Source organism: Phyllostomus hastatus, unplaced genomic scaffold (genome assembly GCF_019186645.2).
Source record: "Phyllostomus hastatus isolate PE091 unplaced genomic scaffold, TTU_PhHast_1.1 phas_contig_34, whole genome shotgun sequence".
Taxonomy (NCBI): domain Eukaryota; kingdom Metazoa; phylum Chordata; class Mammalia; order Chiroptera; family Phyllostomidae; genus Phyllostomus; species Phyllostomus hastatus.
Window position 1 is genome coordinate 54718076 of NW_025333857.1, and position 27889 is coordinate 54745964.

At 37.4% G+C, this 27889-nt stretch overlaps 1 protein-coding gene across 3 annotated transcripts in view; it reads left to right on the forward strand.

Annotated features, from left to right (window-relative positions):
• Positions 1–7069: 7069 nt before the first annotated feature.
• The window catches only part of TMEM38B (transmembrane protein 38B), a 50013-nt gene continuing 29193 nt past the window's right edge, over positions 7070–27889 (forward strand). For 2 of the 3 annotated variants that reach the window (XM_045840970.1, XM_045840971.1), the window contains exons 1-2: positions 7075–7306; positions 27287–27443. In XM_045840970.1, the coding sequence (XP_045696926.1) occupies positions 7195–7306; positions 27287–27443 (269 nt within the window). In that variant the 5' untranslated portion in view covers positions 7075–7194. Of the gene's footprint in view, positions 7307–27286; positions 27444–27889 lie in introns of all 3 variants that reach the window. The other variant, XM_045840972.1, reaches the window with a different exon arrangement.

The following is a 27889-nucleotide window of genomic DNA, read 5'->3' on the forward strand; positions in this document are numbered from 1 at the left end:
CTATTTTTTTGTATGCAAAACTGTAAGAGTATCCAGCTTTATGGATAATGAATACTAATAGGTTTTTACACTTTACAGATTATACATCTTACATGACTTATACAGATTTACAAATATTTAAAGAACATATAGTAATCCCTGGAATATACATACTATCCATTCATATACAGTTCTACTAATTGAATATGGACTTTAAAAATAGGCCTGGAGCCTATGTAATGTAGAGACATCCTCTATGAAAGCTAGGTGGCTTTGGGCTCCAACAATGGAGTATGTTTTTATTGTCTATGGTCATATAAGGACAGCTTTATGTAGGAATGATTTGGCTTTGGGATTGTTACAGATCAGAATGCACCTACAATTGCATTTGCCCTCTCTTTTTGTACTTCTGGCCCCTCCTGTTGTCTGGACACAGTTTTGAATCTCTAGGTAGGATTCCTTTTGTTGGCCCAAATATCAGGTGCACGTCATGTTCTCTTTGGTAATATTTAGGTTTAGTCAACTCTTCTACACAGATCACTGACATTTTGTGAGTTCCTACCCTTAGCTACATGCATTTTCTTTTCTTTTCATTTTGATTTCTCTCCTTTGCCTGCTTTCTGATGTAACAAGATGTTAACTGGGACTTGCTATCTTAAAATCCCAGTTAGGGTCCCCAGGACAAAAGGCATTACCTCCATGTTCTAAAGAGGGGCACTAGACCATAGAAGGGAGGCTTAATTAAAAATAATAACTGATTTGGAAGAACTTCACTCCCAACAGCCCAAGAGATAAAAAAATTTGAAAGGAAATTCATAGAAGAGAACTCAAAGAGTTAGAGTGGTTTTGCTTTTTTACCCCTGTCTCTATGAGGAAAGAGGTGCTTCCCTCTTCCAAGTCAATTCAGACTCTATTTAAACAGATAAAGGATTCTTTTTTCTCATGTAACAGTAAGTCTGAGAGAGCTAGCTGGTACCTTCAGTTATCTGCTATTTTCTTGACCTTTCTCCCTTGGTCACAAGATGGCCACCCAAGCTCAATGCCAAAGAAGAAGAAGAAGAAGAAAAAGAAAAAGAAAAAAAAAGAAAAGAAAAAAACTGGAGAAGAGCCCATCTCAAGGATACAGATCATTTATTAAAAGTCCACATTGTTTTCATTAACATATTTGTTCTTTTACAAATACCATATTGTCTTGATTACTATAGTTGTGCAGTAAGTCTTGAGGTTGAGTAGTGTCAGTTATCCAGCTTTGTTCTTCTTCACTTTTTCAGAAGCATGTCAACAGATTTTCTGTTCAGTTTCATTTGCCAGTATTCTAACACTTAGCCACCACTTGCTGAGAGGCTGGAAAAGCCATATTTAATGTTTTAACTCAACATGCAGAGTTGGATATGCCTGTTGAGTTTGCCATCTGCTGTAAGTGTAGATGTCGGGAGACCTTGGAAACCACAAATGTACCCCATGCATGAGTTGGCACTGGGAGACTGCCATAAACAAGAATATCAATAGAAAAACAAAACCAAAAACTATAACCAATACTTGCTAACTAGAAGGCCCTATGTTCCTTTTCTATAATTTCCCCACCTACTTACCTTGGCCGTGGAAAATACAGTAGATCAGGAGTCCCCAAACTTTGGACTATGGACTGATACTGGTCTGGGCCTGTTAGGACCGGCACAGCGGGAGGTGAGTTTGAATGTCATGTGTTTGAATCATTCCAAAACCATCCCACCAACCCCGGTCCATGGGAAAACTGTCTTCCACAAAACTGGTCGGTGGTGCCAAAATGGTTGGAGACTGATGCAGTAGATGGATGGGCCAGAAGATGAGGAAAGTCTGAAAGACCACACCATGCCCCTTTCCCTCACTGCAAGTCTCTGGGCCAGGCAGACCTGAGCTGATGGAATGGGAAAAGCTCTGAATCTGATGTAAGATTGACATTTTAACTGGACTGGACTTTTAATTTTTTATTTAATTTAACTTTTTAGTATCTTAAATGACAAGGAAGCTATAGGATATGCTGAGAAAATGTTGAAGGATGGAAGAGGAGATCTGACATAGTATCTGAGTTGGGGGCTTTGTCTGGAGGAAGATAGATCCACTTCTTGATTGCGCCTCCACCGAGTTCAGCCCCTTCAACAAACTGGTTATACTGGAAACTATAAACTCCTTTAATCCTGGCTGTTCAGCCAAAGCCCTGACTCCTAATAATTCTTCCTGGCTCTCATCTGGTGGCCTTTTCATGGCATAGGGATGCTGAATCTGTCAGTATAAGAAAACTTTGGGAAAGTATCTGGGGTCTGTGAAACAGGAGAAAGCCTAGGAGTATTTAGGGGAGATTAATTGTAACAGGATAACAGCAAATCCTGGTGTATCACTAACTGCCTTTGTGATCTCTCTCTAGCATTAAGTTTCCTACTCTGAAATGATTGCACTAGAGAAAGTGATTGTAATAGATACCTCTTGTGATGGCTGCCTGGCTCCCTCCATTCCCAGGATATTGCCTATGATACTTGGGGATTCTGGGATTTATGTGACCCAGTCCCCCTCCAGAGCTAGTGAACCAGGGGAAGATATCTGTCCAAGGCCAGGAAAGTCTCTCTTTCCTGGTATTCTTGAATAGGGGGACACAGAGACTGGACAATGTTAACATTGACTATCATTGGTAACCTGCAGCTGCTAGTCCCAGAAATGCCCAACTTTTTGCTCTTCTTGCAGCTTGATGGCTCAACTCTTCCTTGCTTTTCATGAGGTTCCCTGGTAGCCTTTCAGGATATTCCTCACTTTGCTTACATTGCCCAGAACTACTTTCTGTAACTTGCAATCTAAGGTACTTTTTTTTTAAGGGTCCGTTCAACTTCCACAATTCTATTATTCTTTGATTTAATGGTACCTGTAACTCTTGAACATAAATGGATTGAAACATTGTGTGTTGATAACCACAGACAACTGGTAGCTTTGGTACTGGTGAGTGACTGCAGTTTTTGGCAGTCTTTACGCTAATGAATACTAGAGATAGTCCTTTTAATAACAGCAGATATTTTAGTTAGGTAAATTTGTACTTGTTACACATGGAGGAAATTTTTAGTTTAATAGTTCACATTAGAGATATTAGTGATGTTTATAGAAAAGGATTTTAGTTTCCAGTACAAGAAATAAGTGAGTCAAGTCATATTTTCCAAGTCACCATATCAAAGGTACACACCAAGGCTAAGGAGTTGAGTGTATACTTAAATTCGTTTATCACTCACATCTCATGCACTGTCATCTCATTGTATTGAATTCAGTGGGTATTCCCAGGTCAATTCTCCTGATGATGCTGAACATTAAAAAAGGTGAATTCAAATTAAACATATTTTGTCTTTTTTAAAGTATATTTTATTGATTATGCTATTACAGTTGTCCCAATTTTTTTCTTCCCCTTATCTCCCCTCCTCCCTGCACCCTCCCACCCCCCCTTAGTTCATGTCCATGGGTTGTACATATAAGATCTTTGGCTTTTCTGTTTCCTATACCATTCTTAACCTGCCCTTATCTATTTTATGCCTACCAATTATGCTTCTTATTCCCTGTACCTTTCCCCACCCCGTCCTCCCCCTGCCCCTCCCCACTGATAACCTTCTATGTGATCTCCATTTCTCTGATTCTGTTACTGTTCTAGTTGTTTGCTTAGTTTTTGTTTTTGTTTTTTTAGATTCAGTTGTTGATAGTTATGAGTTTGTTGTCATTTTATTGTTCATAGTTTTTGATCTTCTATTTCTTAGATAAATCCCTTTAACATTTCATATAATAAGGGTGTGGTGATGATGAACTCCTTTAACTTGACCTTAGCTGAGAAGCACTTTATCTGCCCTTCCATTCTAAATGATAGCTTTGCTGGATAGAGCAATCTTGGATGTAGGTCCTTGCCTTTCATGACTTTCAATACTTCTTTCCAGCCCCTTCCCTTCTTGCCTATTAGATTTCTTTTGAGAAATCAGCTGAGAATCTTATGGGAACTCCTTTGTAGGTAATTGTCTCCTTTTCTCTTGCTGCTTTTAAGATTCTCTCCATATCTTTAATCTTGGATAATGTAACTACGGTGTACTTTGCTGTGTACTTCCTTGGACCCAACTTCTTTGGGACTCTCTTTGAGCTTCCTGGACTTCCTGGCAGTCTATTTCATTTGACAGATTGGGAAAGTTCTTATTATTTTTTTCAAATAAGCTTTCAATTTCTTGCACTTCTCCTTCTACTTCTGGCATCCCTATGATTCAGGTTTTGAAACATTTAACATTGTCCCAGAAGTTCCTAAGCCTCTCCTCATATTTTTGAATTCTTGTTTCTTCATTCTGTTCCAGTTGGATGTTTATTTCTTCCTTTTGATCCAAATCGTTGATTTGAGTCCAAGTTTCCTTCCTTTCACTGTTGGTTCCCTGTATATTTTGCTTTATTTCATTTTGTGTAGACTTCATTTCTTTCTTCATTTTGCAACTGAGTTCAATCAGTTCTGTGAGCATCCTGATTACCACTGTTTTGAACTCTGCATAAGATAAGTTGTCTATCTCCTCATGGCTTAGCTCTTTTTCTGGAGTTTTGATTTGTTCTTTCATTTGGGCCATATTTCTTCATGTCAGCACACCTGTTTGTTGTAAGGAAGTAGAGCCTTAGGTATTCGCCAGGGCTGGATAACCCTTGTTGTTGCTGTGTTGTGGTGCTGTCTATGGGGGAGGGGTCAGAGAGGGAACAATGCCACTTGCTCTGCTCTAGCCCCAATTTCCAATGAATTCTCCCTGGGGACTGGGAGTTTCTCCTGCTGTTGCAATCCCCACAGTATTTTATAGGTAGAAGTTTTGAGTCTTGAGTTTCCCATTCAGCCAGCCCTGCCTTGCCCACATGGTCTGCCGCTATGCTGCGCATCCTCTCCAGCTGCCCATCCAACATATTTTGTCTTAAATGCCATACATTATTACACTATAATCTGATGTGGTATAGTTATCAAATACCTATCAAAATAACTTTAAAATTACAATGCTTAACCAGAATACTACAGTTTAGTAGTATAACTAGCCCCTTTACTATGAAACTTCCAAATAATGGACTCTTTATGGTTCTTTAATAAATTATTGTTATTGATTTTACAAAGTACAAGGCATGCCACTTGGTAGATAAAAAGGAATATTGCAGAGAATAAATAAGATTACATTTGTGATACTGGGTTTTGGGATGTTGCCAACTTAGCCCAGGGGGGATGACAAGCAAGCTGAAACTAAGAATTACATGAGTTGGCCTAGAATTAACTTGATTAATATTAGTGGTATGGGCATAATGTTTGTGCAAATAGAGGCACATATTGACCCTAAAATAATTTATTTGATTGTAACAAAGATAAAAAATGCATAAAAAGTATAGAAAGAACTAACTAAGGCATGAAAGTATAATCACAGGTGTGGTTTGTTTTTTTTAAATTTAGTTTTGCTGGAGATCTATAAATTTTTTTTATGGGAAGTTTTTGCTCAGAAAATCATGTATGAAAAGTACTTTACCAAGTCTATTCTTTCTTGGTAAGTAATGAAATGTAGAGGTTTACCACAATTTTCCCACTTTTTGAACATCTAGTGTCTAGGGCAGGGCCTCTGACATTCAGCAAATTGCTTGGTACCTAGCATACATGCAAAAAAAAACATTTGTTAAATGAATTCAAATGAGCAGATAAATATTCAGATTAAAAAAATCAATGTAAGTCTTCCTTGTAGTGCATACTTCCATGAAGCTCTTACCTATCTAGTAGCTCATTATGCATTTCCATTCCCTGGTGCCAACATTATCTGTTGACATATCGAATAAAAAAGAACCAAACTAAATTTGTGTTTTTCCTACTCAAACCTGCTCCTCCTTCTTATTTCCACTACTCTGAATGCAACCATAATCCTCCTCCTACTCACCCATTTCCCATATCCTTCTTTGACATGTTGAGTTAACACGGAGTCTATTCTGTTTCTGATTTTTCCCTACCAGGGTCTCTGCTCCTACTGTCCTTAGCCTCCACTTCCTTTTGCTTGGGCCAGTGAATATCCTCTATCTTCCCTGTCTCTTCTTACCAACCTAGTCTTAATTTTGTTGCTTGATTGCACCCCTGCTCCCCACAAAAAGAAAAACAAATAATGATTAAGAGTCTGGATTCTGGCTCTGATTTGTACTGTTGTGATCAGGAACTTGGACTCCGGAGTCAAACCTCCTGATTTATGGTCTGCCTTTCAAGGACTTCTCTTCCAACCTCATTTCTCACTTTATATTCTAGCCAAAATACCCTCCATCTCTAACCTAGATTTTAATGGCCAGTTCACCTTACCACTTCCCTGAAATAATCTTCCTCTCCTAGGAACTGCCCTAGCATGGCTCCTATATGTCTCACTACCTGCTTTGTACAAATTACATGCATCCTTTAAAATTTTAAAAAAAATTTCTCTTGGGAGAACACAAGTTTCTTGAAGGCAGGATGCTAATTGTATTCTTGTTTTATATTTCCAGTAAGTTATGGTGTGACTTGAACACTGCAGCTCCTCGAGAAATATTGGCGAATGACATCAATTTACAGAAATAAGTCCGACTCTGAGACTCCCCCCTTTGGATCGCATGTGTTTGTCCAAATCATAGCACTGTATATGAAAATGGGTGAACATAATGTATGTAAATTAGATCTTTTAAAAAACTGACAAATTTTCTTGAGGAACCCACAAAGCTTTTGTTTATGTGGGTTACATGTATGGATATTTAGCATATTAAAACTTATGACAAAATTTAAAAACATTTCCGTATTCACTTTAAAAATACCAAATGCACTAAATGTTAACATTAATAATGTATTTTCATTCATTATCTCTGTCTTATTCAGCTGCTCACTCTTCTCGGTCTGACTTAGCTCCCGCCACGGAGAAGATGCAGGGCCCTTACTAGGAGAACAGTTCCAGCCCCGAAGAAACCACGCGAACCCTCTCACCCCGCCCACCCGCCCAAAGCGGAGACAGCGGCCGGAGGCTCCCCGACACTCGGCCCCGCCCCTCCGCACACTCGGCCCCGCCCCTTCGCGCGCTGGCGCGAGTGCCGGGGCGCACGCGCAGGGCTCCCGGAGGCCGCGCAGAAGAGTGCCCCTGCGAGTGCCCATCCCCCAACTTTCACCACGTGAGCCGGGAACCCGTCGACCCGGCTGCCTGGTCGCCGTGGTAGGTCGTTGTCATGGCCTCTCCGTGGGAAGAACTGACCCTTGCCTTTTCTAGCATGTCTATGTTCCCCTTTTTCGACATCGCTCACTACTTGGTATCCCTGATGGCGCTGAAGCGTCAACCGGGTGAGTGCGGGGCGCCGGGGAGCGGCCCCCTCAGGTGAGGACGGCCTGAGCCGGGTGAGCGGGCAAGCTGCTTCTACCCTAGACAGTCCTATAGTCCAGCTGGAGGGGCGCCAAGGGTCAACTCCATCGACCCCTCCAGTGCAGCTAGGGCAACTGAGGCCGGGAAGGGAGGTGGTCCGGGTACTGTCAAAGGAGGCGCCACCTGGGGTCTGCGACGTCCGGGGCTGGCCCTACTACGCGGGAAGCAATCCCGGGCAGGTGACCGGGAGGCGTAGCCGCTGGCGGAGCCCCGGTACTGCCGGTGGCCGCCCAGGATTTGCACGGTCTCATGGTGGTGCCACCACTCTTTGGGAAAGTATTTAAAAGTCACCGGGGAACAAAGCTTCCAGAGACAGCGAGTCTGACTTACTTGCTTGGAGTAATGGATAGTTGCGGACTGCTCTCCAGTTCTGAAAGTTGTATAAACACTTACTTACCTACTGGTAAATCAAGTCTCAAGTAGGCACACCAGTCTGGCATACTTCTTTTTATTGCGCTTTGCTTTACTGGGAGTGTTTTTTTCTTTTTTTTTTTTTACAAATTGAAGGCAACACCTCCCTCGTCCTCCCCGCCCCAGCAAAAGGATTACCGCTAGCCTTATTGCATTGGTTGTCTGGAGCCCAGGGTTTGGGGATGGAGGATGATGCTGTACTTCTCATGGACCGCTGGTTTTTCAAACCCTTGTACCCCAGAGATATTTTTCATTTACGTTGAAGTTTGTACCTTAGTCTAGATCGTCGTTTGGTAGAAGTTTTGACCTGGATGAGGGGAATTTCTTTGTATTATATAAGGACCGATAATCTGCGTAAGATATTGCTTCCTTGGTTTGAAAAGAAGGACATTTTCTTATGCCCTATTCAGTAGTTGTTATTTTTTCTGTGTAGGCTAAATCAGAGGTTCTCAAAGTGTGGTCTAGGACACTTGCGGGTCAAATTTATTTTCGTCATAATATACACATGCTATTTGTGTTTTTCACATTCATTTTCTCACAAGCGTACAGTGGAGTTTTCCAGAGGCTACAGAATCAGGGATACTGTAAGAGATTGAATGAAGAAGCAGATACGTGAATCCAGCTTTTTTCTTTTTGTAGCCAGACGTTAAAGAGATTTCCTAAAATATAAATCAGTGTGACTTTTCCCTCTAAATGGTTGTTGCTTTAGAAAATAGCTATTTTCATAAAGAATACATGATTTGTGTTAACATCGAGTGCATTTGTTATTTTAAAAATGAATACCTAAAGAACTATTTAAACATTTTTCATTATAATTTCTAATATTCTAAATATTGATACATGACACTCACATAAGCAAAAAGATCTTTGAGGTCTTCAAGAATTTGTTTTAAGTCAGGTTTTTTAAAGGTTTAATTTACATGCATTATGTTCACTCTTTTAAATGTAAAGGTCTGTGATTTTGGACGAACACATACTCTCCTGTAACCACTACCACAAGCAGTTTCATCACCCCACCGGGATTCCCTCCTGCCCTTTTGTAGTCAGTCCTCCCCTATCTTTGGGCAACCATTCACCTGTTCACTAATTTTTAGGGGTACAGAGGAGTCTTGAAACCAGAAAATTTGAGAACCAATGGACTAATTGAACGCTATCACATAATTGCATATGGTGTGAAAATATTTTACATTCCAGTACTAGTACTTGTAAACAGGTCAAAATGATAGGATTCACACACAAAAAATATACAATGCCTGTTTAAGCTTTTACCAGGAGTGTGTTAGACGGCCTTCCATAGTATGGGCTTTTATCAGTCTTAAATATCTTGTCATTCTAATAATCAGAAAACACAGTTTTTATTTGCATTTGTCCTGGTTAAAAAGTTTGTGCTGCTTAAGTTTATTGGTCACTTGTATGTCCACCTCTGTAAATCTGTTGAATTGATCGTATTATTTTTGCTATTTAAAAAGTAATGTACTATATTTTAAAAAATGACTTCTAAAAATATTCTTGGACTAAACTCTATTTGATGTATTATTTAAATTTTTTAGGAATTTTGATATGCCAGTACTTTATATAAATTTTTAGTTAAAATTGGCAACTTCTTCCCTTCTCCTGATACTGATTCTCTAGAACTCAGACCTATATATAGTACAATAAAACTACAATTTATCTATATACTGCTTACCAGGGTTCTTATTATCTATCTTCTTAAGCATGTTACTCCTTGAGACTCTGACTTTTGGAATGTACTTTTTACCCATGCTAGTACCTCACCCCCCACTCTTCTACCATTTACATTTTATGATTTGTAGTATTTGCCTAGATCTTTAAAAATGCTAGTGGAGTCAACAGAATTAAGGGGGATTAACTATTTCTATGTGTAGTGTAGGTGAGGATAGCATGCCTTTTTAATTTGGTTCAGGTTGTAGGCCTTCTCGTCCAAGGAAAGATGACAGTTTCTCCCTTTTCTCTTTCTGTGTGACTTGTGTTTAAGCAAAGATATCAAGGTATTTAATAAATTTGTTTTTTTATCTTTATTTTTTAGTTTACCTCCATTTATCTCATAATTAACTTTGGTTCCTATTAAACCCTGGCATCTGATCGTCTGTGACTTTCAGTTTTGGCTAGTAGTATAGATTTTTGTTTTGTTTCTCTTTACCTAGGTATTTTATTAGGAAATTGTAAAATGCTGCTTTGGGAACTGTTAGAAATGATAACAGAAAGTTTACATCATCAATTTTAATCTCCCATCTTGTATTTTTATATCTTCTCTGTCTCTTATTTTATTCTTCATTAAAATAAATACATTTCTTCAATACTACATTCATATCCAATTGCTGTTTTCTGTGAGAGTTTCTGAAAATTTAATCTACAATTATTTCTACTTGATTTTTACATGTCAAATCTGTTGTTTTAATCTTAATTCTTCCCTTACTGTTTTGCCAAACTCCCTCAAATATTTGTTGAAACTACTGATCTGTACTGCAGATCTGTACTGCATATGGCACTACATTAAATGTTGAGGATACCAGTATGAAAGATACTATTTTGGCCCTAAGGAAACTCTACTGGGCTGTTGTCATCTTTTTTTTTTTCATAGGGTCACATAAGGTTGCACTTCCTTTCCTACACAATAATAATATTTATTTCAGATACATTGAAAATGTTTCACTCTATTCTAGTCCTCACATATCCCTTTAAGGTAGGTGTTATTGAACTCATTTTACAGATGAGGAATAGTCTTAAGAGGAATAAAATAAACTTCCTTAAGATACATAATTCAGTAAATTATGGAGCTAGTTCTGCCGCTTACTCCAAAGTTTTCAACTATTCTGTGCTCTCTGCAGGTTCATGTAGTGTTCTTTGTTTTTTCAGTGTTTAGCAATTTCTCAGTAATTTGTCATTTGATATGGTTATTTTCTCCCATGGTTTCTGTTATTTCCATGCCACCAGTTGGTACTTTGCTTTTAGGAATTAAATCTAGGAATAAAGTTTGTTATTATTCCTTCTTTTAATTTGTGGGAGATGAAAGGATTAATACATCAAGCATTTATCAGTTCTGGGACTTCGGAAAGGTGGCAGCATAGTCTTGCTGTCTTTATGAATCCCCATGAAAAACATACAGAAAAGTATTAAAGTCATAAATGTGCAGCTCAGTGAATTTTCACAGTGAACATCTATGTAATCAACATCCAGATAAAAGGAGAACATTCATAATGCCTCCAAAGCCCCCTTTGTTATGAGATGCTGTAAAAAGATTCTGCCCAGTATTGGGTGGGAAAGGATGTCTCAGAAATGACAACCCATAATTTACTTCTTTGTGTTTAGAGACTCTTGCTTAAATTGTCTTTCCATGTTTTAATTGAAAGGAAAGTTAGAGCATTTGAGTGACCCGACATAAATATTGCTCAGGGAGTGTAGTACAGTGGAAAGAGCTCATCAAGTCAGGAGACTAGTGTTTAGTTCAAGCTCTCCTGCTGACTGGGTAGCTTGGGATATCTATTTGTGCAGTGAGTGCACTGAACTAGAACACCGGCTGACTAGTATTCTCCTCTCAGGAACCCCCTCTCAGGAACCTCAGTTTTGGCTCTAAGGAGCTCTTCCTGTAAGCTTCTAACTTTTAGTAATTTCATCCTATTCTTTGTTCCCTAGCAGAGGTAATTACTTTCTTCAGCTGCTACCTCTATACCACAGTATTTACAATTTACCTTTTCAAAAGCTAGTTAACAATTTCATACTTACTTCTTTTAAAAAACATTCATTTATTTATTTATTTATTTATTTATTTTTAATCCTCACCCGAGGACATGCTTATTGATTTTAGAGAGAAGGGATGGGAGAGAGAGAGTGAGGGAAAGAAACATGAGTGTGAGAGAGAAACATCGCTGGTTGTCTCTTGCACTCACCTGGACCAGGGACCAAACCCACAACCCAGGCATGTGGCCAGGAGTCGAACCCACAACCAGTCTCTGGGACAATGATCCAACCAACTGAGCCACACTGGCTAGGGCTACCTACTTTTAAAAAGATACATATATTTTTAACTTACTTTATATTAAATTCTCTCTGTTAAAATAACTGTATTTTCTATTTTTTGACTGGACTTTGCTACAGAAGCCTAGCAGTACAGTTTAACTTTCTACTTTATGGTTTGCATACAGGAGTGGGCAAAAGTAGGGTTACAGTTGTTCATAGGGAAAATCATACAGTAATTAATAAAAAATAACACATGAATGAACTCTGTGTTTTGGGTACTTACAACTGTAAACCTTTTTCTCACCCCTGTATATCATAGTAAGATATCTAAAGTACTGGCTACTTTTTGTCCATAGATCCAGTCAGTATGATGTCTTCAGTGTAGTAAGCCAGTTGTGGTGATGTGTGGAGTCTCATTATGATCAAAATCTCTGTGGACTTTGTTGGAGAGCCGGAGAGTTGACATAGACTTGAGGCAATACTGTGATAGTGAACTCAGTCTTGCTAGGTGAAAATAAAGTGTCTGGGGTTCTTTGCAAATTAATATGAAAAAAAGTATTTGCTTACCAAGTTACAGGGGTGATGGTTTGTTTCAGTAAAAATACTGTGTGTAGAATACTAGCTGCAATTGGAGTCACTTCTTGTCTGCACTTATGATAATCACAGTTATTCTCCAGATTTATCCATCTTGTGTGTAGACCAGACAGTTAAATGGCACATGATAGCTATTACCACCTTTTCATTTTTCATGTTTTTTGGTTATGGCACCCATTTTGTAGTAGATTTTCTAGATTTTTAAAAAGATCTTTAGGAGCTTCTACTTGACCATTCCTATCATAATGATCCTTGGATCCAAGGATCAATTTGGGGATTGTGCCAGTTGCCAAATCTGTCTATTCTAGTTATACATTAGGGAAATAAACACAGGTGGGTTGTGGTTACTTGCCCCACTATGATTCAAACCTGATTCAAAACTGGAATCTGTTGTGTCATAGATAATCTTCAAGCCTCTGTTGCCTACATAATTATTTTTTAATAATTTTGATGAAAAACATTCTTGAGGCATATGAAATAGTTTATGTTCTTTTTTTTCTTTTTAAGGAGATAAATCTATAAGGGAGAAGGACTAGGGTAAAAGTTCACTAATATGCAGTTTAAAAATACTTAACATCTGGAGTTGAGGCTTTAAGAAGGCTAGTAGTACCTCTTCTTTCTGGAAGTCATCAGCCACCAGCAAGCTGAATGTTAACTGTTTTGAAAATAGCTGCAGTGCAACTAGTTCTTAAAAATAGGTAGAACTAAAATAGACTGAGTGCATAAAATGAAGTCATATATGCAGTATATTAAAAAATATCTTTCCAAGATATGTTATAACTAAGTCACTGAAACAGTTTTAGGTATAATCTAATGATTCATTTTGGGCAGAGTATGGGATTATTTTGTAGATGTGATTTTAAGTGAATTTATTGGAGTAGAGTATGACTTTTTAAAAATCATTTGTCATATTTCAATTACAGTTGACATACACTATTAAGTTTCAAGTGTATGCCCCAGTGATTACACATTATGTAACTTGTAAGTGATCATCCTGATAAATCTCGTACCCATCTGACACCATACATAGGTGTTAGCATACTGTTGACTATATTCCTTATGCTGTACTTGACATCTCCATGACTATTCTGTAACAACCAAATTGTACTTCTTAATCCCTTCACCTTTTTCACCCAGACCCCTAAACTCTCTTTCATCTGGCAGTCATCAAAATCTCTATCTGTGAATCTGTTTCTGTTCTGATTGTTCATGTATTTTGTTTTTTAGATTCAATTGTTGATAGATATGTATGTATTGCCATTTTATTGTTCATATTGTTTATCTTTTATTTTACCTTCTTAAAGGAGACCCTTTAACATGTCATGTAATACTGATTTGGTAGTGATGAATTCCTTTAGCTTTTTCTTGTCTGGGAAGCTCTTATATGTCCTTAGATTCTAAATGATAGCTTTGCTGCATAGAGTAATCTTGTTGGTAGGCCCTCACTGGTCATCATTTTCAATATTTCTTGCCAGTCTTTTCTGACTTGCAAAGTTTCTGTTGAGAAATCAGTTGACAGTCTTGAGGGAGCACCCTTGTAGGTAACAAACTGCTTTTCTTTGCTGCTATTAAGATTCCCTCTTTTCTGTGATCTTTTGTGCTTTTAATTATGATATGTCATGATGTTGGCCTCTTTCCTTTATCTTCTTTGAGACTCTCTGATTCCTGGACTTGTATGTCTTTTTGCTTCAGGGTTAAGGAAGTCTTGTCATTTTTTTTTTTTACATAGCTTTTCAGTTTCCTGCTCTCTTTTCCTTCTGGCAACCCCATAATGCAAATGTTGGTACACTTGAAGTTGTCCCAAAGACTCCTTACATTATCTTCATTTTTTTCAATCCTTTTTTTTCTTTTTGCTGTTGTGATTGAGTGTTTTTTGCTTCCTTGGATTCCAAATTGCTGATTTGACTCCCACCTTCATCTGCTCTATTATTGATTCCCTATACATTATTCTTCTTTCAGTTAGTATCTTTTATTTTCTGACAGGTTCTTTTTAAGGTTGCCATGTCCTTTTTGTATGCTGTTAAAGTTCCCCTTAAGTTCATTTACTCTTTCCCTAAATTTCCTGAGCATCCTTATAACCAGTGTTTTGAACTCTGCATCTAATACATTGCTTGTCTTCATTTTTTTAATTCCAGCTGGGCACTACAGGTGTGCCCTCTGTTGTAGTTGAGCCTTGATTGCTTTTGGAGCATCAGTGGGAAAGATTTACTACCAGTTGATCAGCTGCAAATGAGAAGAAATTAAAAATATACAAACTATTTTTTTCTTATGATATATTTTTTCTATGATCTAAAGATATACAAGTTGTTTCTATTTAACTTTCTCTATTTTTATAGTTTAACTTTGTGTTAAACTAATTCTGGCGCCAGTATGATATATACAAAGGAATATAGCCCCCAAAGAACTTTGTCATAAGATTTTATCATGCTGTAAAATGTGTTGCCTTAGTGTGTGTACTGAAAATAGTTGTTATAGAAAGGCCTATTTGAGTTAGAGAAATTATTCTGGGTGACGTAATTTTGAAAATTGGTGCTGATGTAAGGGAGAGCTTCCATTCAACTCTGTTCTTTTTCTGTTTTTTTCCCCTAATAAAATCTTAGTTTCGATGAATTAAGACTGTTGGTGTTATGAGTACTTTTTTAGTGCCATGATGTGCCTTTCTCATGCCAGCCTTGTAATAACAACTTGAAAGAACTATAGGTTGGGCTCAGAACTGTGTCAGAAGCAGCCCAAGGGTTGCATTTTGCCTACTTCTTTTTTCTGCAGTCATTGTCAGTCCATTCAACTCATAAATCAATAAGTGTCTGCCATGTACTAGGTAGTAAATATATGGTTTTATGTATATCCTCACATCTTAAGTCCTTATAATTATGTGTTATTCCCATTTTATGCAAGTTGAAATTTAAGCCAAGAGAGGTTAGAGCCCTATAAAAAGGTTACAGAACTAGTATAGAATCATAGCAGCCTCTCTAACTTGTGATAATATTAAGGGAAATTAATTGTGATGTGATATATATGTATATGTAGGTACATATGTAAATATCTGTGAAGATGTGAGAAAGCAAACAGTGAAGTTGTTGAGTTCACTACAAAGTAAGTACTGGAGCCAGGATTTATACCTGGGCAATTAAACTCTGGAGTCCATACTCTCAAGCACTCCGTATTGCTTTTCAACATAAGGATTGCTCAGTACGGTAGCTAGCATCCATTGACCAGAGGGAAAGATCATACTTATTTCCTGTGCTGACTGACCAGTGTTGTAATTTGTCAGTCATCACGGAATGGGGCAATATTGAACAGTGACTATACACGTATGGCAGGAGAGGGGGAGAGGAGGACATTTTTGTGGATGTCAGTCTTCTACCTGATTTTAAGATAAGCTGCACACTTGGAGAAAGTGTTTCAAAACACACATTCTATAAAGAATGGTATCCAAATATGTGTGTGTGTGTGTGTGTTTTCTCTTAATCCTCAGCAATAAGAAAACAAAAAACCCAATTTAAAAAATGGGCATAAGCTCTGGACAGACACCTCGCCACAGAAGATACATAGATGGTGGAGGATCCAAGATGACAGCAGACTAGCTGGGAGTTACACTGACTTCCTCCCGGGACCAAATTGGAATTACAACTAAATTATACAATAGTCAACTTGAATAACCAACTGAAGACTAGCTAAACAGAAGTCTTATAACCAAGAATTACAGATGAAGCCACATCCAGACAGATAGGAAGGAGAGAGATATGTAAAGGCCCGGTCCAACACCTACCTGCAGTGGTAGAGAATCCCCAGGTGTATCTCAGCTACAGATGTTCCCCCCCATAAGGATTGGGGGGGTCTCACACTCATGCTGCATCCCCTACCCAGAAGCAGCAGAGCTGGGAACGGGAGGCTACGTAACATCTGACTCTGAAAATCAGTGGAGTTCTGTCAGCCAGGGAGAAATTGGGGTCTAATAAAACCAGGTGCCCTCTTAAAGGACTAGTGCACAAAATCTTGTTTGTGGACATGCATCTTGGGTTCTAGCAGAGAAATAGGAGCTCAGAGCAGACAAGTCATACAGGGAGAGGGCTGAAGGCACAAGGTCCCTGTGCTGAGTCCATCTCCCATACTGCCTGCAAAGGCTATCTTTCCTGGGTGGAGCACTCTCCTCCAGGTGTCACTCGCCTCGGGGAATGCACTAGCCCCACTCTTCTAAATCCCTGTGGCCTCGCCCTACCAAGTTCATGTTCTGCAGAGGAGTCAACTGGCTGCAGTCAGTCTGTGCCCACGGTCTAGACTTTCTTGGAAGACACACAAGGAGGTCTGACAGACTCAGGGTGGCAGAGACAGACAGGAAGAGACTGAATTTTGTGGCTCTGGAATTAAGCCATTTTTCCTTCAATGCTGACCACCACCACCGTTTTTATGCAGAGCCCTCCCTCCACCTGGCCAAATCTTAATCTTTTAGCCTGATAAACTCTGCTGGCCTGACCCTGACTACTCCTTGAGTTCCTGTTCCACCACAAAGGTTTGCAGGCTCCATACATGTGTAGCTGCCCTTGGTGCACCCTTAGACTTTTGCTGGATGGCCTCAGGTTCAGCACTGGTGCTGAGTTTTAATATGAACACTCATTGTGAATATCACTTGTTCCTACCTTGTAACTGAGAACCTACTCAGGCAACTTGCATACTGCCAGAGGCTCTTTCAGAGACTGAGCCTAACAGGCAGCCAGAACGTGGAGGCAGATCTCAGGGTGCCTTGAGCCTTATGCTGACTGGCTCCTGGGCGTGGTACTGGTGTAAGTCTCCCTTGGCCTGGCCCCTCCCATGTGCACCCAGATTTAACAGACATAGCCACAGACTGTGGATCACTTTGTAGCTCCAAATAGGTAGTCTAGGGCCAGTCATAGGCACCTTCTGATGTTGATCTGCACCAGAATCCCTTCTAAGTGCTCCAAACCAACACCCAGTGGCAGGTTTGAGACCACATCAGAACATGACCCAATTAGATCCATAAGCAGCACTCCTAAAGGGATATCTTGGCAGGACCAGATCCTTCTGGGGTGAGTTCTGCTTTGTAAGATCAGCTGCCACACAGTAGCTCATATACTGTTGTCAGTGTTGGTCCTTATAGTCAGCCAGCCCGAGGGTCAGTTCCACCCATGGGTGGGCCAATAGCAGTCCAGACTGAACTATAACATGAGGGCTTGCATAACCCACATGAAGGACATTCTTGGATCACTTGCCTCAGGTGATCAGGGAGATGGCACCACTGAGCCCCACAGGACACCTACTACATATGGCCATCATACGGAGACTGAGAGATGTAGATGTAGCAGATCCACCTAATACACAAAAACAAATACAGAGAAGGCGCCAAAATAGAGAGACAAAGAAATATGCCCCAAATGAAAGAATGGGAATTCCCCAGAAAAATAGCTAAATAAAATGGAGGCAAGCAGTCTATCAGATACAGAGTTCAAAACAATGGTTATAAGGATGCTTGAAGAACATAGGGGAAGAATGGATGGACCAAGTGAGAGCTTAAAGAGATAGTAAGCATAACAAAAGACATAGAAACCATAAAAAAGAATGAGTAAAATATGAAGAATACAATATCTGAAATAAAGAATACATTAGAAGGAATCAACAAGATGAGATGCAGCAGAGCAACAAATCATTAATTTGGAAGGCAAGATAACATATACCCAATCAGAGCAGTGAAGACAAAAGTGAATTTTAAAAGATGAGGACAGATTAAGGGACCAGGTACAATATCCAGGGTAATAACATGCACAACCAGAAGGAAAACAGAGAAAGCAAGGGATTGAGAGCCTAAGTGAAGAAGTAATGAATGAAAACGTCCTCAAAATGGCAAAGGAAATAGACATACAATTCCAGAAAGCTCAAAGTCCCAAACAAGATAATACCAAAGAGGCCCACATCAAGATATATCATAATTAAAATGGCAGATGTTAAGACAAAGAGATGATCTTAAAAGCAGCAAGAGAAAGATAGTTGTCTACAAGGGAGCTCTCATAATTATGACTTTCAGCTGACTTCTCAACAGAAACATTTCAGGCCAGAAAGTATTGGGACAAAATGTTTAAAGTGATGAAAAACAGAGCCCAACTACCCAGCAAAGATACCATTTAAAATGGAAGGAGAAATAAAGAGCATCCCAGACAAGAAAGTAGTTCCTTATCACTAAACCAGTATTACAAGAAAAGTTAAAGGAACTTCTTAAGAATAAAAGAAAAGGAAAATAATTATTAAAAAAAAACAGCAATAGCCATATTCCTATCAAGAATCATTTTAAATGAAAACAGATTAAATGCTCCAATCAAAGGACATAGGTTAGCTGAATGGATGAGAACAAGACCCACCCTGGCTGGGTGGCTCAGTTGGAGTGTTGTCCCATACACTAAAAGGTTGTGGATTTGATTCCCTGTCAGAACACATACCTAGGTTGCAGGTTTGATCCCCAGTTAGGGCACGTATGGAAGGTAACTGATCAATGTTTCTCTCTCTCTCAGAAATCAATAAACATATCTTTGGGTGAAGATAAATTAAAAAAAACCCCCAAGATCCATATATAAGCTGTGTATAAAAGACACATCTCAGAATGAAATACACACAGAGACTGTAAAGGGATAAAAAAATATTGCAAATGGAAACAAACTGGAGTAGCAATACTTATATTAGACAAAATAGACTTTAAAATGGGCTGTTACAAAAGACAAAGATGGACATTACATAATGGCAATGAAATCAATCAGGAGGCTATAACCCATGTAATATTTATGTACCCAACATAGGAAGACCTAAATATATAAAGCAAATCTTGATGGACATAAAGGGAGAAATTGACAGTAGTACAGAGTAGGGAATTTTAATGCCCCATTGACATTAATGGATAGATCTTCCAGACAGAAAATCAAAAAGGGAACAGCCTGAAACTGCGCACTAGACCAAATGATTTTAATTGATAAATTCAGAGCATTTCATCCCAAAGCAGCAGAATATACATTCTTTACAAGTACGCTGGAATGTTTTCTAGGATAAACCACATGTTATGACACAAAACAAGTCTCAATAAATTCAAGAAGATTGAAATCAAATATCTTCTCCAACCTTGACAATGAGGTGAAACTAAAAATCAATTACAAGAAAAAAAACCCTGAAAATCACACAAACACATAGAGGCTAAACAACATGTTACTAAACAATGAATGAGTTACCAGTGAGATCAAGGAAGACATCAAAAGATATCCTGAGACAAATGAAAGTGAAAACACAACCCAAAATCTATGGGACACAGTTAAAGCAGTCCTAAGAGGGAAATTCATAGCAATATTGGACTACTTCAAAAAATAAGAAAAATCTCAAATAAACTGACCTTACACCTAAAGGAACTAGAAATAGCCCAAAGTGAGTAGAAGGAAATAGTAAAGATTGGAGTAGAAATAAACAAAATAGAGTAAAAAAAAAAAAGAACAATTTAAAAGATCAAAGAAACTGAGAGCTGGTTCTTTGAAAAGATAAATGAGATGGATAAACCTTTAACCAAACTCAAGAAAAAAAGAAGACCAAAATAAATAAAACCAGAAATTAAAGAGGAAAAGTAATAACTGACGCCATAGAAATACAAAGGAATATAAGAAAATATTATGAACAACTATGTCAACAAAATGGGCAATCTGAAAGAAATGGATGAATTCCTAGTTACATACAATCTTCCAAAACTGAATAAAGAAGAAACTGAACATCTGAACATACTACAACTAATGAAATTGAAGCAGTAATCAAGAAACTTCCAGCAAACAAAAGTCGTGATGGCTTTACAGGTGAATTTACCAAACATTCAAAGAATAACTAACACTTATCCTCTAATTATTCCAGAAAATTCAAGAGGAGGAAAGACTTCAAGTTCATTTTAATAGGCCAGCATTATTTTAGTTCTGAAACCAGATAAAGTCACTTCAAAGAAAGTATAGGTCAATATTCCTAATAAACATAGATGCAAATATCCTCAACAAAATACTAACAAACTGAATCCAGCAATATGTTAAAAAGATCATGCACCAAGATCAAGTGAGATTTATTCTGGGGTGAAGATTGGTATAGTATCTGCAAATTAATTAATGTGATACATCACATAAAATTGATAAAAGTCATTCATATGGTCATATCAATATATGGAGAATAATCATTTGACAATACTCAATGCCAATTATAATAAAAACTCTCAGCAAAGTGGAAATAGAAGGAACATATATTTTTTAAAGATTTTATTTAATTACTTTTTAGAGAGGGAAGGGAGGGAGAAAGAAAGAGAGAAACATCAATGTGCGGTTGCTGGGGGTCATGGCCTGCAACCCAGGCATGTACCTTGACTGGGAATCGAACCTGCGATACTTTGGTTTGCAGCCCGCGCTCAATCCACTGAGCTACACCAGCCAGGGTGGAACATATTTTAACATAGTAAAGCCCATGTATGAGAAACCCACAGCCAACATCATACACAATGGGAAGAACAAAGTGTTTCCCTTAAGATCAGGAGCAAGACAGGATTGTTTGCTCTCACCACTCTTATTCAACACATTACTCAAAGTCTTAGCCACAGCAGTCAGACCAACAAGGAGAAATAAAAGGCATCTAAATTGGAAAGGAAGAAGTAAAATTGTCATTATTTGCCGATGACATGATACTGTATATAGAATACCCTAAAGATTCCACCAAAACCTGTTGGAACTAACAAATGAGTTCAGTAATTAAAGTAGCAGGATACAGGATTTATATTCAGAATCAGCTTCATTTTTATACACCAATGCTGAACTATCACAAATGGAAACTAAGAAAATAATCCCATTTACAATTCCATCAAAAAACCCATAGGAGTGAATTTAATCAAGGATGTAAAAGACCTGTACTTGGAAAATTACAAGGTACTGAAGAAGGAAATTGTATAAGATACAAATGGAAGCATATATTGTGCATATGGATAGGAAGAATTAACATTGAATATCCATATTACCCAAAGCAATTTACAGAATCAACGTAATTCCTATCAAAATACCAATGGTGTATTTCACAGAACTAGAACAAATAATCAAAAACTATACACATCCATGAAAAACCCCGAGTAGCCTCAGCAATCTTGAAAAAGAACAGATCCGAAGTTATCACGCCACCTGATGATAAACTATACTACAAGGCCTTAGTAATCCAAGGAGCGTGGTAATGGCATGAAAACAGACATAGATCAGTGGCATAGAGCAGAGACCCCAGCAATAAACCCATGACTGTTCTGTCAATTAATAGGTTACAAAAGAGGCAAGAACATACAATGGGGTAAAGAAAATCTATTTAATAAATGTCACTTGGAAAATTATATAGATACAACAAAAATGAAACTAGATCACCTTTTTACACTATATACAAGAATAAACTCAAAATGGGTTAAATACTTAAATGTAAGACAAAACCATAAAACTCACAGAAGAAAACATAGGTGTAAAACTTCTTCACATTTTTCTTAGCAATTTTTTTTGATATATCTCTTTAGGCAAGGGATACAAAAGAAAAAAATACACAAATAGGGCTTCATCAAACTAAAAGATTTGGACCTCAAAGGAAACCATCAACAAAATGGAAAGACAAGCACTAACTTGTGTGGCTCAGATGGGTGTCATCCTGCAACATGAAAGGTTGCAGGTTTGTTTCCCAGTCAGGGTATATGCCTAGGTTGTAGGTTTGGTCCTTCGTTGTGGCGCTTATGAGAAGCGACTGATCAAGATTTCTCTTTCACGTTGATGTTTGTCACCTTTCATCCTTCCTCCCTTCTCCTCCCTCTCAAGAGAAAGAAAGATGAAAAGGCAATTCACTAAATGAGAGAAGATATTTGCTAATAATACATCTGAAATGGGCTCATTATCCAAAATTTACAAAAAACTCATACTATTCAACACCAAGAAAAAACACAAACAAATCAGCAATTCAATTAAAAGATGGGCAGAGGACTGGAATAGACCATACAGAGGACATACAGATGGCCAAGAGACAGGAAAAGATGTTCAACATCACTAATCATCAAAAATGCAAATTAAAACTATGATGAAATGTCACCTCACATCTGTCAGAATTGCTATCATCAATAAATCCACAAATGGCAATGTTGGTGAGGGTATGGAGAAAAGGGACTTCTCATGCACTGTTGATTGGGAATGCAGATGTTGGTACCACTGGGAAAATAGTATGTAGGTTCATTAAAAAATTAAAAATTGAATTGCCATATGACTCAGTGATTCCACTTCTGGGTATGTATATGAAGAAACACAAAACACTAATTTGAAAGACCATATGTATCCCTATGTTCATTGTAGCACTATTTACATAAGCCATGATGTGGAAGCAATCCAAGTGCCTGTCAATAGAGGAGTGGACAAAAAAGTGGTGGGACATATATAAAATGGAATATTACTTGGCCATAAAACAATGAAATTTTATTTTTTTAAAATTTATTTATTTTTAGGGAGGGCAGGGGGGGAGAGAGAGAGAGAGAGAGAGAGAGAGACATCAATGTGCAGTTGCTGGGGGTTCTGGCCTGCAACCCAGGAATGTACCCTGGCTGGGAATCGAACCTGGGACACTTTGGTTCCCAGCCCGCGCTCAATCCACTGAGCTACGCCAGCCAGGGCTTTAAAAACAATGAAATCTTACCATTTGTGATAACATGGGTGGACCTAGAGAGTATTATGCTGAGTGAAATAAGCCAGTCTGAGAAAGACAAATATCACATGATTTCACTTATATGTGGAATCCAAAGAACAGAATAAATGGGCAAATAAAATTGAAACAGACTCAGACACAGAGAGCAGGTTGGTGGTTGCCAGAGGGCAGAGGTGTTAGGGAACTGGGTGAGAGAGGTGAGGGATTAAGAAGTAAAAATTAGCAGTTAAAAAATAGGCATGGGATGTAAAATACGGCATAGGGAATATAGTCAGTAATACTGCAATAACTATGTCTGGTGATAATATTGGGGAGAACACTTTGTAAAGTATATTATTGTCTAACCAGTATGTTGTACACCTGAAACCAATACAAAATAATATTGAAAGTAAAGTGCAGTTGAATAAAAATTTAATTGGTACTTCCAAATTGTTCTTCAAAATGCCTTTACTTGTTTATACTCTCACAAGGGTATATGAATTTCTTCACATCTTTGCCAATTTACTAATGTTAAGCTATAATTTCTTTTGCCTAATGAGTGTGTGTGAAATAACATCTTGTCCTAGTTTGTTTTCCCTTGATTACGAATGAGTTGAGGATTTTTTTATTGGTATATTTAGTAATTTATATATTTTTGCAAGTCATTGCTTTGTGACTTGCCCATTTTTCTATTCTGTTTTCTTTTTCTATTGATTTGTTGGAATTTGCCCTAAGTAGGTTGAAAAACATTTTATCTTACTCTCTTGTCATATAGAAAATTTAAATTTTGATGAAGTAAAATTTCTAAATCTTTTCCTTGGCTTTATTCAGGTTAAATACTTTTCCTTCTTAAATTAGTAGTTTATTTTTTAAATTAGGAATGTTGATTTTTTGGGGGGTGACCTTTTACTGTCTGATATAATAATTTGTTAATATAGTGAATGATTTTAATGAATTTCTGAACATTGAACCTTCATTAAAGTCTTTGGATAAAATCTACATGGTTATGATTTATTCTCCTTCAAAAGCTACTGACACCAATTTGTTGTTAATGTATTTGTGCATTACACTCATAAGTTAGAATTATAGAATGTATCTTTCTAACTTCCTCTCTCCCTCTTTTCCTTTCCTTCCTTCCTCCCTGACTCTTTTCCTTCCTCCTTCTTCTCATTCTCTCTTTTTTTCCTTTATAATGTTTGACATTGGATAATGTTGTTTAATGGAAAATTTTTCTACTTTGCTGAACTCTGTAATGTTTATGTGGTATAAAAATGAATAATCCAAAACTATTTGGTAAATGTTTTCCAGTTATTTCCAATTAATTTATCTGAGTCTAGCAGTTTTCTTTAGATTGATCTTTGACTGCTGTGTAGTTTTTTTCCATAGTTATTTGTATGTTCAGGTTTTTGCTAATTTATGGTTTATTAGAAAGTTGTCCATTTCCAATATAGTTTCACCTTCATTAGATTAAATGCATGTTGTTTTCCTTTAATTAAAAAACTATCTAATATTACTTTTTTTAATGTTATGCATTGCAGTGCAATGATCTGCTTTATTGGTCTTTTTCAACAACAATTTTTGGTTTTATTTATTTATTTATTTAAAGATTCTATTTATTTATTTTTAGAGAGGGAAGGGAGGGAGATAGAGAGACAGAAACATCAATGTGCGGTTGCTGGGGGTTATGGCCTGCAACCCAGGCATGTACCCTGGCTGGGAATCAAACCTGTGACACTTTGGTTTGCAGCCTGTGCTCAATCCACTGAGCTACGCCAGCCAGGGCTGGTTGGTTTTATTTATTTCCCATCTTTATCTTTTCATTTTAACATCTATTTAGTTAATCTGTACTTTCATTTTTATAAATACCTTGTTTTTTTGTTTAGTTTATTTTTTAAATTATTTTGTCCTTTTTCCTTTGATAATTTCAAACTTAGAGAAAAGTTGCTGGAATAGGTCAAGGTACTCCCATATACTCTACTCACATTCACCAGCTGCAGTTGATACTTGAACGAAGTGGGGGATAGGGATGTGGACATCCCTCCCACTTGAAAATCTGTGTATCTTATAACCCTCTGCCTCAAAGTAACTACTACTATCTAACAGTAGTAGACTACTGTTGATTAGAGGCTTTACTGATAACATAACCAGTGGATTGACACATATTTTGTATATGTATTATATTGCATGAATTCATGACATACATAATTTTTAATATTTTAGCTATTTCTAGGTTATGTGGTTCATCTGCAAGTTTTTTCAAATTGTTGCAAATATTTTAAAAATTTCAGTATATTTATTAAGAGATACACCAGAGTTCCAGTGTATTTAGTGGAGGAAATCCATGTATAAGTGAAACCAAGCAGTTTAAAGCCCATGTTGTTAAGGGTCAGTGCACTTATAGTTAGCCCCATTTGTTTACTTTTCCCCAGCTCTTTTTTTTTTTTTTAAGATTTTATTTATTTATTTTTAGAGAAGGAAGGGAGGGAGAAAGAGAGAGAGAGAGAAACATCAATGTGCGGTTGCTGGGGGTCATGGCCTACAATCCAGGCATGTACCCTGACTGGGAATCGAACCTGCGACACTTTGGTTCACAGCCTGCGCTCAATCCACTGAGCTACGCCAGCCAGGGTCCCCAGCTCTTTTGAGGTGTAATTGACAAAAGTATATGTAAAGTGTACAGTATGATGTACTGTGACAGTGTGATGATTCAATAGACATATGAATTGTGAAATGATTGCCACAATCAAGTTAATTAACACATCCCTCACCTCACAGTTACATTTTTTTGTTTGTCGATACCACAAAACAATTTCTACTCTCTTAGAAACTTTCAAGTATACAATACAGTGTTATTGACTACAGTTGCTATACTGTACTCTAGATCCTCAGAACTTAGTCATCTTATAACTAGAAGTTTGTACTTGAGCATTCTCTGTTTTCATTTTTGCAAATTAATTTTTGAGAACCACTTGAGTGTAAATTGGAGGAATTTTGCTCAGTTACTTCTAATTACTTAAGTATGTTAATTTTATAAACCACAGTACAGTTATCAAAATCAGGAAGTTTAATAGTGATACAGTTCTGCTATCTAAGCCACAATTCATATATAGATTTCATCAGTTGTTCAAAAAGACCTTCTAAAAATATTCTGTGATATGATCTAAGTAAGACATGCATTGCTTTTAGTTGTCGTCTCTTTAGTGTCATTTAATCTGGAACATTTCATCAGCCTGTTGAGTTTCTTGACTTTTACATCATTAAAATATAGGCCAGGTGTCCCCCCCCATAACAGCTGTCAATTTAGGTGTGTCTGATTAGATTAGTTGAAGTTATACATTTTTGGTAGAAATACCACAGAAGTAATAACGTGTTCTTAATGCATTATGTCAGGAGTCACTTGATATCATTTGTTTATACTGATGTTTGCAATAATAACTCTAAAGTTATTATTTCCCTATAATTAATAAGTAATCTTTTAGGAGACATTTTGTGATAATGTAAATGACTGTCCTCATCAACTTTTTGCTTTTGGGTTTATTGTATTCTAATTTTATCCTGTCGTATTGAAAGCTTAGTTTATTTCAGCTTTAATATTTTAATTATTTAAGATTATAATTTTTTCATAATATATATATTTTTAACATATCAACTAGGAGTGCTTGCAGTAGGGTTGGGAATGAAAGGTAACAGTAGGTGGGAAGATTGTTTATAATAATCTGCTACTAGGAAACTGGCAATAAGCGCTTGAATGGAATATTTTAAAGTTGTCCCTAATCACCCATGTCTTGACAGAATGTTGTTTTTTCAATCCTCACCCAAGGACATGCTTATTGATTTTAGAGAGAGGGAAGGGAGACAGGAGGAGTGAAACATCGAGGTGAGAAACATGAATTGGTTGCTTTTCCTACAGGCCCTGACTGAGGACCAAACCCACAAACCAGGCATGTGCTCTGACTGGGAATTGAACCTGCAACCTTTCTGTCTGTGAGATGGTGCTCCAACAAAGTGAGCCACACTGGCCAGAGTTTAACAGAATGTTTTAGTCTTGATTTGAAGGACAGAAGATATGGTTTATGATTGTAATTGTCACAACTGAGTAATGATAAATTCATGAAAATTATGAAATTAAGAAATTAAGAGCTTGCTATTTCTTTAGTGCCACTGGTACCTTGGGACTTGTTTAATATACAGCTGTCTCAGATCACATTTTTACTTTACCATTTCAGGAGCAGTGGAGGTGGCATGGAAGAATCCTATTTCAAGTTGGTTTACTGCTATGCTCCACTGTTTTGGTGGAGGAATTTTATCCTGTGTACTGCTTTCAGAGCCTCCATTGAAGTTTCTTGCAAACAACACTAATGTGTTACTAGCATCTTCAATCTGGTAAGCTGCCATTATGGTGAACTATTAGACATTTAAAACATTGTTTTATAAATTATTAGTAAATGGAATTTAAAAAAAATATATTTTATGTTCTTAAAAGTTAATGCATGTGCAAAGGAAGGAACTCAGTCCCCAAAGTATGTCTCTTTCTTACCCTCTTCTCCATTATCCTGCCCCAAAGATGGTTATTGTTATCATTGTTTTAATGTAACTTTAGTGGAAGCATTTCAAATATCAAAGAACATCAAGTGTTTGGCCCCAAGCAGTTTATATTGTGAACCTACCCATTCACACGGATATACAACAGGATAAAAATCAAGAATGCGACCAACTACGCCAAGTCCAAGTGATTATGATTCATAAATAATTGTTCTTTTCATATTCTGTTGGATTTTTTGGAGGCTTATGAGATATATCATTAATTTATTTTGAATTTAGTTTTGAAC